Source organism: Mustelus asterias, chromosome 10, assembly GCF_964213995.1.
Source record: "Mustelus asterias chromosome 10, sMusAst1.hap1.1, whole genome shotgun sequence".
NCBI classification, from domain to species: Eukaryota; Metazoa; Chordata; class Chondrichthyes; order Carcharhiniformes; family Triakidae; genus Mustelus; species Mustelus asterias.
This window is the reverse complement of record NC_135810.1, coordinates 34,013,059-34,026,113: the sequence shown is the minus strand read 5'-3', so window position 1 is coordinate 34,026,113 and position 13,055 is coordinate 34,013,059. Positions and strand designations below refer to the sequence as shown.

Here is a 13,055-nt window from a genome sequence, read left to right as displayed (position 1 = left end):
GGAAACAGTAGGAATAAACTGGTAATTTTTCCAAATGGCAGGCCATGACGAGCGGGGTACTTCAGGGACCCCAGCTATTCACCATACATTTTAATGATTTAGATGAGGGAACTAAATTAATATCTTCAAATTTGCAGATGACAGACGGGAGGGTGACCTGTGAGGAGGCTGCAGAGATGCTTCAGTGTGATTTGGACAAGCTGAGTGAGTGGGCAAATGAATGGCAGATGTAGTATAATGTACATAAATGGGAGGTTATCTACTTTGGTAGCAAAAACAGGAAGACAGGTTATTATCTGAATGACTATAAATTGAGAGGAATGTGCAATGAGACCTGGGTGTCCTCATACACCAGTCGCTGAAGGTAAGCATGCAGGTGCAGCAGATGGGAATGAAGATAAATGACCTTCATAGCAAGAGGATTCGAGTGCAGGAACCCCGGGATGTCTTGCTGAAATTATACAGGGCCTTGGTGAGGCCACACCTTGAATATTGTGTACAGTTTTGGTCTCCTTTTCAGAGGAAGGATGTTCTTGCTTTAGAGGGAGTTCAGCAAAGGCTTAGCAGAGACTGGTCCCTAGGATGGGAGATTGATGTAGGAGGAGAGATTGAGTTGGTTAGAATTGTATTTGCTGGGGTTCAGAAGAATTGCAGGGGGTGCCTCATAGAAACCTATAAAATTCTAACAGGACTAGAGAGGGTAGATACAAGAAGGATGTTCCCGATGGTGGGGGTGTCCAGAATCAGGGCTCATAGTCTAAGGTTACAGGTTAAACCTTTTAGGACTGAAATGAGGGGTGGCACGGTGGCAGTGGTTAGCACTGCCACCGTGCCAGGGGTTAGCACTGCCACCGCACCAGGGACACGGGTTCAACTCCAATCTTGGGTCACTGTCTGTGTGGAGTCTGCACGTTCTCCCCACGTCTGCGTGGGTTTCCTCCCACAGTCCAAAGATGTGTGGAGTAGGTCAATTGGCCGTGCTAAATTGACCTAGTTTTGGGGGAATTAGCAGGGTAAATATATGGGGTTACGGGGATAGGGTTGGATTGTTATTGGTGCAGCCTCGATGGGCCAAATGGCCTCCTTCTGTACTGTAGGAATTCTATGATTTTATGAAATTTCTTCACCGAGAGTAGTCAGCCTGTGGAATTTGCTACCTCAGACAGCAGTTGAGGCCATAACATAGTATGTTTTCACGAAGGAGTTAGATATAGCTCTTGGGGCAAAGAGTATCAAAGGATATGGGGGAAGGCAGGATCAAGCTATGGAGTTGGATGATCAGCCATGATCATAATGAATGGCAGGAGTAGGTTTGAAGGACTGAATAGTCCACTCTGGCTCCTATTGTCTATGTTTCTGATTTATGATGAAAGGAAGATTTGTGAAGCAGCTGAAGATGATTGGGTCTAGGAATCCCTGCAAAGATATTCCATGACTCAGATGATTGACCTCCAACAACTACAATCCTTGTGCCAGGTACAACTCCAACCAGGAGAGTTTTCCCCCAATTTCCATTGGCTTCAGTTTTACTAGGGCTCCTTGATGTCAGACTTGGTCAAATGTGGCCTTGATGTCAAGCGCTGTCAGTCATTTTAGTTCACTCGTCCATATTTGAACCAATAAGGTCAGGAGCTGAGTGGCCCTGGTGGAAAGAAATTGAGCAGTGAGCAGGGTATTGTTGAGGATTACAAGTACAGTGATTTGTCTTGCTTTTGTGGACAGAATATACTTGGGCAAATTTCCATTTTGCTGGGTAGATGCCAGTGGTTTAGCTGTACCAGAACAGCTTGGCTAGGGGTATGACTAATTCTGGAGCACAAGTCTTTATAATACTGCCAGAATGTTACAGGACCCACAACCTTTGCATGCCTTTAGCCATTTCTCAATATCATGTGGAGCGAATCAAATCGGCTGAATATCTGATGCTGGGAGACCTCAGAAGGAAGCGGAGATGGATCATCCACTCAGCATTTCTGGCTGTAGATAGTTGCAAATGCTTCTGCTTTGTCTTTTGTAATGTGCTAGATTCCCCCTTTTTGATGTTTATTAATGAATTGGACTTGGTTCCTTTGCATGAAATTTAAAGTTTACAGATCATACAAAACTTGGAAATTTAGTAAATAGGAGAATGGTCACAGATGTCAAGAGGATATACATAGTCTAACGAAATGGGCAGATGTGGTAGATGGTGTCCAATGCAGGATAACATGACATGATGGGTTTTGGAAAGAAAAATGAGGAGAGGGTATATAAACATTAGATTTAAAGGGAGCGTGGGAACAGTTCACATGTGCAAACATTTAATGATGGCAGGTTGTTTCAAACAAATTGCAGGATTCTTGGCTTAATAAATAGAGACATGGGGCTGGTATTTACTGCCATTTGCAGGCAGGAAAGCCTGTAAAATAAAATGGGCATTGTGCCTGCCATTGCTGCCCCCATGCAATTTTACCAGTGATGGTGGGGAGGGAAGTCAGGTGCCTACCCAACTAAGTCACTCAATGTCCAGTGCAATCAACAGAAATCTGTTGCTTTATGCCGAAATCAACATGGTATCACAAAAGCTATAGCTGTTATGTCCAAACTGAACAAGAGAGATGTGACCAAGAACACCAGAGTCTACCTGTACCCTCAGCACACTGAAACCGAGACAGCATATGCTAGGCAAGAGTTTCCACATTCAGTGTCTCAGACTTGTGCTCTGCATTCTTGGCAGAACATGGTTACCAACTTATCAAGGTCACCCCACCAGAGGTTCTGGAACATGCTAATTCCATCAGCATACATGTATTGATATGAGCTGGCTCAGTCATGTTCATTGGATGGATGACATAAACCAAACACGTATCAGTGAATGGCCACTGGATCATGATCTCCTGGCCATCCATACTTCTCCCACAAGGGCACTGGAAATGAGATGTGAAGATTGACACTGACAACTGGAGAGCACCATGATATCTGGAGGCAGATCTTTGCTGAAAGAGCAGGGGAAGCGAGATTAACTTTGTGCCTTTACTAGCTGACTAAGAGCTACAATGTGCTGAGTGGCCTCTGTGCTGTTTGATTCTGAATTTATGAAGTCAGTTTGGAACACCAATGTTTCTAGTTCAAAATGTGGCATGAATGGGAGGAGACAGGAGTTGGGGTTAACAAGCTTGTTCAGAGTGGTAGCCAAAATGCACATTCAGAATGGATTCTGGGGGGAATTCAGATCTCACAGGATTGTTGAAGAATTATTGATGCAGGTTGTGGGTCGTAAATATGAGTTTTCTTCTCAATCCACATGCCTTGTAACAGATGAAAAAAATCCACTTACTTTAATATTTAAGAACCAACCTCTGTGGGATTGTGGTCGGTACAGACTCGATGGGCCGAATGGCCTCCTTCTGTACTGTAGGAATTTTATGGGTAAATCCCACCCCACAATTAACCAATCAATTGGACTAAAATTCCAGTACCTAGAGCAGGAAGATTCTCCTCATCAGTTAGCCTTTCTCAAATGGAAATAACAATTATGATTCCTCTGATTATTCAGTGATCCCTGCTGCTGAAAATGTATTTTTGATGGATAAGGACAGAATCAGGCTTAACTTTAATTTCCTATCCATTTTGCAGAGAAGCACTAGTATTTTAAGGATAGCAGAAGGATGAGGAACTATTATTTAAGCAAGATAGCTGGTGGACCCTGTGAAATTGTACCCCAGTACAAGTCACTGTTTTAAGATTAGTGTTAAGGAAGGAAATTGGAGGAGAAGAGAACAGTTGTATGTAATTTGAGCATTGCAGTATTCAAAATTGTATTATTCTTATAGTTTGCAGCATATCACAAAAGTTAATCATTTGTATTTTACTTTGTATTGTGGCTAGGAAGTGATGTTTTCATTAAAAATGTGAAATACTTGCAATTTCATTGGTTTATCCAAATAAGTATATAAATTAGATATGCTAATCCATTGAAACACAAAGCTCAGGTTGTTTACAGTAGAGGACATCTAGATGAATGTTTAGTTTAAAACAAAACCTTTCATGTGAACTAGCATACAAATTGTGAAGAAAACAAATGGTTGTATTCTGCATTTCAGGAAGGAGATTGCCAAAGTTCTGCAAAGTTCTTATCTACGTGCCTTGAACATGGCCTCATTCTTTATTGCTAGCAAGATGATATTGTTTTTTACGTTCCTGGTGTACGTGCTACTTGGCCACACTATCACAGCAAGTAGTGTGTTTGTCACAGTTTCGTTGTACAGTGCTGTGAGACTCACAGTCACACTGTTCTTCCCAGCAGCTATTCAGACAGCTTCTGAAGGATTAATCAGCATAAGGAGGATAAAGGTACGTACAAGTATTGAAAAATAATTGATGCCAGCTTTATTTTTCTTGACAAGGAAGTGATATTACTTTGGTGAATTTTCATGTTCAAGTTTCAGAATATTAATGAAAGGAAATAGAACACTGTCAGTTAAGACATTCAGTCCCAACATTACATGGTATAGATATTGGGTTGTAACTTCTGGGTTCCCCAGCTTTGGATTTGGGGGTTATCCTAAAGGTGTGCTGAGGAATCCCTCATTAGTTCCCAGGTAAGCATTTTCACAGCAATTGTCCAGAAGCGCTAACTTCTCCAGGACAATCACGCTGAATGTTGAACCATCTGACAAAGGTTTAAATTGCTAACTTTGGATGCCACCAGAGTTACACAGAATAAGTTAGAAATAGAACCTTTTCTCACTTCTGCAAAACTATTTTAAACAACCAGACCAATCCCAGATCCCCACACAGAACTGCCCCCACACTTGATTTCCCACCCCCCCAGATCCTGCCTGGATTGGGCTGGGAAGGAAGCTCGGGTGAGATAGACATAGAAGAAATTTAGTGCAACTACGTGGGTACAGAGTGGCAATCCAACACTGATTGCCACTCTAAGGAAGTTACAGTTCACCTCTGGAGAACTTAAGGAACTTGTCAAACAGTATGGGTTCAACAGAGTCACTTCATTACCACATTACCCAAGAAATAAGGGTTTACAGAAAGGCACATCCAAACAGTTAAATGAACCCTCAAAATTCTGGGCGACAAAGGAAGACTCGAACCTTGCTTCATTGTCACTCCAATCTTCACCTCTCAAGGTTGATGTGTAATCACCTGCAGAGCTGTTTAATGGAAGAAAGTACAAGATAATTCCTCCATGTGACCAGGTGTAAGACACTCACTACTGCACAGTTAGAAGGAAGTCAACACTTCAATATGTATGCTAAATTCTTGCCTGAATTGTTGAAAGAACTAATTGTACATGTACAAGATAAGATAAGTCTCAGCCTGACTTGTGTTATTGCATGTGTCAGGGCTGCACAATAAATTTTTTCCAATTGTGTCTGCCAGCATGGGTGGAGGCAGGGAATTAGATAGTTATCTGAAAAGGAAAAGTGTGGAGAAAGCGGGGAAATAGCTGGAGGTGAATTGCTCATTGAGAGCTGGTACAGACAATATGCTGAAGGGCCTCCTATACTGTAACAATTTTGCAATTGATCATGAAAACCTGGAACCCAGCAAAAGTAGTGAGTGAAGCTGAGACTCCAAGGTCATACATTGAGACTGAAACCAGTATGTATATGTGAAGGAACAGAGCCCATGTTCGACCTACACACGAGGTGGAAAAATGGGAAAGATCAATGCCAGCAACATCACTAACCAGCGAGACAACATTGCAAGCATCACCACCAAGCAGTGCAACATCAGCAATGTCACCAGCAAGTGACAACATTAGCAACATCAAACACAACACCAACACCAAGCAAAACACACACCATTGCCTGCACAGCATACCAGAGTGATATCAACTTACAAGAGGTGCTCAACACCCTACCACCTATACAATGTGAATAATACTTATCGCAAATTGAAAGTTAATCTTCATTTTAAAAAAGTCGATTGGAAATTATATTGATGCAGAGACACTTGAAAAAAGAATGTTGTTTTATTCATAAAGAGCCAGGAATTAATTGTTATGAGTAGAAAACAATTAGGGTGCCATATTTACTGCCAGACAATATTGTATCAGTCCTCCAGCCACATGGAGAGCTGAAAGAAACACAATGAAGCTCAAGCATTGAGTCAAGTGATTATTTATAACTTATGGGAATAATAATATGCATCAAAATGCTTGGAATATGCACCAAACCTCCTGGAGGCAGGATCAGTATGTGTCCACACATTTAATGCCTAAAGAGATTGACCCAGATCTTCTGGTCTCCAGTTTGTTGGAGACCATTTGTACAACCCAAGGTGTGCATTGGGAAATAGCCCGGAAAATTTGAACTTTCAATGAGCAATTCCCCAGAACACTGAGAAAGTCTCTGACTCCAAATTAGAGTCAGAGATTTTGGATAGTTAAGGTTTACCTACCTGGCTATTTGCCCAGGAAATTTTAGACAGTAAAATCCTAGCCTAACACCTGGGTAATTATGCAACTGATCCCCAATCACAGGCCACCTTCCCTAACCCTAGCTGACTACCCCTGAACTGACTTTACTTGTCCTCACCACCTGAATGCACCCTTGACTCAATCTGACTATCCCCTCCCATCCAAACTACCCCTAACCCACCTGCCACTCTACCATCTCACCCACCCATCCTACCACTAATCATTCACCAACATGAGTCTGGTCACTCATTTGCTAATATTCATACTGGACATTTAAACTTACCTTATGGAAGCTGGTGCTGTAAAAAGAGGATGTATAGGGGAGGTGATGGCCTAGTGGTATCATCACTAGACTATTAATCCAGAAACTCAGCTAAATTTCTGGGGACCACAGCAGATGGTGGAATTTGAATTCATTAAAAAATATCTGGAATTAAGAATCTACTGATGACCATGAAATCATTGTCAGAAAAACCCATCTGGTTCACTGATGTCCTTTAGGGAAGGAAATCTTCTGTCCTTATCTGGTCTGGCCTACGTGACTCCAGAGCCACAGCAATGTGGTTGACTCAACTGCCTTCTGAAATGGCCTAGCAAGTCACTCAAGGTCAACTAGGGGTGGGCAATAAATGCTGGCCAGCCATCAATACCCATGTCCCACGAATGAATAATAAAAAAGTATTCTGCACTGATCTCTTTGTTATTCTCTTCATGGATTCTTAAGCTGAGGGAGTTTTTCATATCATGTATCAGAATTCTGGTCTTTTTCAACCTATCCAGGTTTTCTGTCTAATCAGCTTTGGGCTCAGTCATTCTGACAAATCAGAAGATTTGGGCCAATAGTGTAAAATCAGTTTCACTGCTGCACAAAAAGATCACAGTATCCTGGGGGAAAACTACCCAGAAAGTGTGAACTTTAATATCCACAAGTTCTTCCTCTGTGGCTTCCGTAAAGATGCCTTGTTGCAGACTGCAGTAGTGCTGGACCATAATCTTTAATACTTTAGCTGAACTGTAATACAGTAAGACTCTAGACTCATCCAAGTATCTAAATGGCTGTTTCAACATGTCAGAAACCCTCCTCCGGAAGGGAAGCAAAAGCAAACAAATACATATTTAAAGAGACGCGAGACAGAGGGTATGGTTAAAGATTAAAAATATGGTCCATGCTTGCCCCAGTGGATGTCTAAGACCTCATTATACCAGTTTTCAACTGATGTCATTGGATCTAGGGAGATGCATTAGGAATGGCTGCAAACCTTGATCAGTGGGAAAACCATTTAACACTTACATTATAGGTGATTTCTTCATGGGACAATGAACTACTTAAGATGGAATTCTCCTGATCATGGGAAAAACTGGTTTCAATAATCTGGTGCTGTTTGTTGCAAAGTGGCAGACGTTCAGAATTTCATCCCATCCACACTGTTGGTAATAGCATTATGCATGGTCATATAGCTATTCTCTTCCTCCTCAGAATTTCAGAAAGCTCAATCTGAAGTTATACTGCACTTAGTTTGCTGTCAGTTTTCTCTGGGAAGGTATTGCATGCTGAAACTTGTGCCACACACAGGCTTTCTATATCTGTGGACTGCTAATTATCATTGATGGTGCTGTATCTGTAGTAGAATTTGGATGAAAGTTACTTTGGAGCATATAGCACAATATACCACAATCTGTTCCATTTTAGTATCTGCAGGCACTACTTCCCTGAGAAATGCATGCACCTCTTCCTGTACCAGGGAACCATAGAAAAGAAAACCACAGAGGCAATTCATCCCCTCCTGTCTGAAAAAAGAAACTAGCTGCTTATTTTAATCCCACTTTCCAGCACCTGGTCCATAGCCTTGCAAGTTACAGCACTTCAGGTGCAGATCCAGGTAACTTTTAAATGAGTTAAGCATTTCCGCCTCAACCATCAACTCGGGCAGTAAATTCCAGATGCCCACTCTGGATGAAAAAGTTTGTCATGACTCCTCTGATCCTTCTACCAATTGACCCCCCCCCCCTCGCTAGGGGAAAACAGTGTGCACCTCATGACCCTCAAATTTTGTACACAATTAGATCACTCCTCAGCTTCCTCTTTTAAGGAAAACAACACTCATGTATCTGATCTCTCCTCATAATTGTAATGTTCAAGTGCTGACAACATTGTTAATCTCCTGTGTCTTTCCAAAGCAATCATGTCATCCCTATGATGTCATCAGTACTGTGCACAATTCCAGCTGTGGCCTAATCAATTTTTTAAATATATACAGTTCCATCAGTACAGCCCTGCTTTTGTGTTCTATACCTCATCCAATAAAGGAAAGCATTCCACATGCCTCCGTTATCACCTTATCCACTTTTCCTGTCACTTTCAGGGATTTGTGGATATGCACTCCAAGGTCTCTTGCTTACTCTACCCCTCTCAATATCCGCCCCCCCCCACCCCCACCCCCACCCCCACCCCACAATTAACTGTGCATTCCCTTGCTTTATTGCCCTCCAAATGTATTATTGTATAATCCTCTGGATTGAATTCCATTTGCCACTTTTCCTGCTCACTCAACTAAGCCCTTGATATAATTCTGGAGACAGTTATCCTATACACTGACATTTTGGGAGTCATCTGCAGATTTCCACATTTAAGTCCAAACTATTAATATGTACAACAAATAGCAAGGGCTTCAACACTGAACCCTATGGAATGCCAGAGGAAACAGCTTTTCATTCACTAAAATATTGGTTGATCATTACCTTTTGTAGAATTGTAGAACTGCCCTACAGTGCAGAAAGGCAATTCAGCCCATTGAATCTGCACCGACTCTCCGACAGGGCACTAGGCCCACTCATCCCTGTAATTGCATGTATTTACCCCACTAATCTACACATCATGAGGCACTAAGGGTCAATTTAGCACAGTCAATCCACCTAACCTGCACATCATGGACTATGGGAGGAAACGAGCACCTGCAGACAGGGAGAATGGACAAACTCTACATACAGTAGCCCAAGGCTGGAATCGAACCTGGGTCCCTGATGCTGAGGCAGCAGTGCTAACCACTATGCCACTGTTACTGATCCCATTTTGAATCTAATCTGCCACTTCCCCTGTATCCCAGGAAATTTCACTTTTCTGACCAATCTGCCATGTGGGACCTTGTCAAAAGCCTTACTACAATCAACACAGGCACCATCCACAGCACTACCCTCATCATACCTCCCTATTATTTCCTTGAAAAATGTAATTATGTTAGTACGACATGATCTACCACTAGCAAACCCATGCTGACTATTTCTGATCAATCCGTGTTTAAGTGACAGTTTATCCTGTCTCAGAAGTAATTCCAATAAGTTGCCCACCATTGAAGTCAGACTGACCAGCCTATAATTTTCTGGCCTGCCCCTTGTACCTTTTTAAATAATGGTGCAATGTTCACAGAACTGCAATCCTCTGGTACCTTGCCTGTATCTAGTGAGGGTTGGAAAATGATCCTCAGAGCATCTGCTATTTCCTCTCAGGCTCTCCAACAACCTGGGATACAATCCATCCGGCCCTAGTGATATATCTACCTTCAAGAATGTCAGTCCCTCCAGTGCTTCCTCAATTTATTTAGTGCATCATACCTTCTATCAGCTGTAATTGATTCTTTAACCAATAATGCTACACCCCATACACTATACTTTTTAACCTGGGCTTCTGTCTTTCAATTTCAGAGTCACTCACTAGTTCTCTGTCTCCAAGTCGGAATTTGCCCTCCCCCTGACAATCTAGTTTAACCCCTCCACCCAAGCAGTAGCAAATCTACCTGCCAGGATTTTCATTCCAGTCCTGTTCAAGTGTAGACAGTCCTGCTTGTACAGCTCCTACTTTCCCCAGAGCTGATCCCAATACCTCAGAGAAATACCCTCTTTTCTACACCAGCTTTCCAACCACATGTTCAATCACTCACTTCTCCTAAATCTGTGCTCACTACCATATGGGACTGGGAATAATCCTGAGATTACTACTTAAGGGTCTTGCTTTTCAATCTCTTCCTAGTTTCCAATCACCATCCGAGGAATGTCCTGCAGCTGCTCAGTGACATCCTTGACCCTTGCACCAGGGAGGAAACATACCATACTGAAGTCACGTCCATGGCCACAGAAATGCCTTTCTGTTCCTCAAGCTAACAAATCCCCTATCACTACTGCTCTTCCCCTCTTGTTTCCTCCCTGTGCAATTGAGCCACCCTTGCTGCCATGAACCTGGCTGATTGTACTCCTGTTTGGAACCAATGCCCACAATATCCAAAACAGAAATCTGATTATTGATCAGAATCTCAGGGGGCTCCTGCACTACATGCCTGATCCTCCTGAACTGTTTGCCCAATGCCCATTACATTTCTGCCTGTTCCTAGTCTGCAGTGTCACCACCTCTGAATGTGCTGTCCATGTAGCTCTTATCCTCACTGATGCACCACAGTGACTCCAACTACAGCTTGAGCTCCAAATCCTAGAGCTCAGGTTTCTGCAGCTGGTGACACTTCCTGCACACGTGGATGTCTAGGACATCAGCAGCATCCATGACTTCCCACATACTAAAGGACATGCAACCCACATGTCCAAACTGCCCTGCCATATCTTAAATTCACTTACATGGAGAGGAGGTGTAAATTAGACTCAGCGGCAGTAACCACCATCTAGACGAGTGGGTGAATCCAATTCAGTCAAGTCTGTGGTTCCGGAGCAGAACAGCCACGTTCAACTTACCTGGAAGTCAGAGAGGCAGCGGACCACTTAGCTACTCTGAATCAGCCCAGGCTGAGTTTAAAAGGAGTGAAAAAAAAGTGACATAACACAAAAACCATTAGTTCATTAGTTGGTAAGAAATTTGTTAAAGACCATCTTTAAATTAGATAAGCGTATTATTTTTGAGAAATAGCTATACTTGGGATTTCAGTGTGCAATTCCAGGAGTAAGGGAGTCAGGGACAGTATACTAAAGTGAAGTAAAATAAACTTAATGTAAAGTTAAGACGAGGACCTTGGTCACGTGGAATGCATGCCCTGTAATATGTGGAGGTCATGGATGCTACCGATGTCCTAGACAACTGTTGTGCATGATGGGCTTCCAGCTGCAGAAACTTGAGCTCTGGGTTTTAGAGCTCCATTGGTGGTTGGAGTCACAGGTACATCAGTGAGACTGTGTGGATAGCACATTCAGAGTGTAACTGATACTGCAGTTTAGGAGCCTGTAGATGGAGCGGGAAATGGGTGACCACCAGGCAGGTAGTGCAGGAGTCCCCTCGGATCCCACTCAAATTCGCTTTCAATTTTGAAAGTTGGTGAGGGTGCTGTTTCCTCAGAAGAATACAGTAAGAGCACAGTTTGTGGCACCACAAGTGGCTCCGCTGTACAGGAGGGGAGGAAGAAGAAATAAGCAGTAGTGATAGGGGATTTGTCAATTTGAGAAAGTGATAGATGTTCCTGTGACAATCACGATGGGTGCAGGATGGTATGTTGCCTCCTTAGTATCAGGGTAAATAATTTCATTGAGCAGTTGCAGAACATCCTCCAGAATGCCAGAGGTTATTGTCCACTTTGGTACTAATGATTTACGCATGAAGGGAGATGTGGTCCTGTAATCAGAATCTGGGCAAGTAGGTAGAAAATTAGCTAGCAGGACCTCAGATGTAACCTCTGAATTACTCCCAGTGCTGCATGCAAATGAGTACAAAAATAGGAGGATAAGGCAGATGAATACATGGCTAGAAAGATGATGCAGGATGGAAGGCTTTAGATTCCTGACATTGGGACTGGCTTTAAGGAAGATGGCACCTGTACAAGCCAGGCGGGTTGCATCTGAACAGAGCTGGGATGGAATTCCTTGTGGACATTTTGCTAGTGCTGTTGGGAGGGCTTTAAAAAAAAATTGGCAGGGGTGTGGGAACCATGAGAGAATATTGGAGGGGAGTACCAGGTGCACAAAATACTTGGGGAGACAGATAGCACTAGTATAGAGAATAGCTAAATCATGGAGTCAGTAAGGGAGAAAGTAATTAAGTCTAAATTAGGGTGACTGTGCATGTGTGAATGCATGGAGTATAATGAATAAGATTAGGGTGTTACACATCTAAATTACATGTGGAAGTATGATGATGTAGTGATAACAAATCTGACTCAAGGAACAGCAGGACTGGGTGTAAAATATTCCTGGATGCAAAGAACAAACAAAGAACAGTACAGCACAGGAAACAGGCCCTTCGGCCCTCCAAGCCTGTGCCGCTCCTTGGTCCAACTAGACCAATCGTTTGTATCCCTCCATTCCCAGGCTGCTCATGTGACTATCCAGGTAAGTCTTAAGCGATATCAGCGTGTCTGCCTCCTCCACCCTACTTGGCAGCGCATTCCAGGCCCCCACCACCCCCTGTAAAAAACATCCCTCTAATATCCGAGTTATACGTCGCCCCTCTCACCTTGATCCCGTGACCCCTCGTGATCATCACTTCTGATCTGGGAAAAACCTTCCACCGTTCACCCTATCTATCCCCTTCATAATCTTGTACACCTCTATTAGATCTCCCCTCATTCCAGAGAGAACAACCCCAGTTTACCCAATCTCTCCTCATAGCTAAGACCCTCCATACCAAGCAATATCCTGGTAAACCTTC

General features: G+C 42.9%; 1 protein-coding gene across 3 annotated transcripts in view; it reads left to right on the top strand.

Moving 5' to 3' along the window:
• The window catches only part of abcc4 (ATP binding cassette subfamily C member 4 (PEL blood group)), a 370,665-nt gene that overhangs the window by 104,292 nt on the left and 253,318 nt on the right, over positions 1-13,055 (top strand). For all 3 annotated transcript variants that reach the window (XM_078221654.1, XM_078221653.1, XM_078221655.1), the window contains one exon: positions 4,083-4,332. In XM_078221654.1, the coding sequence (XP_078077780.1) occupies positions 4,083-4,332 (250 nt within the window). The remainder of the gene's footprint in view (positions 1-4,082; positions 4,333-13,055) is intronic.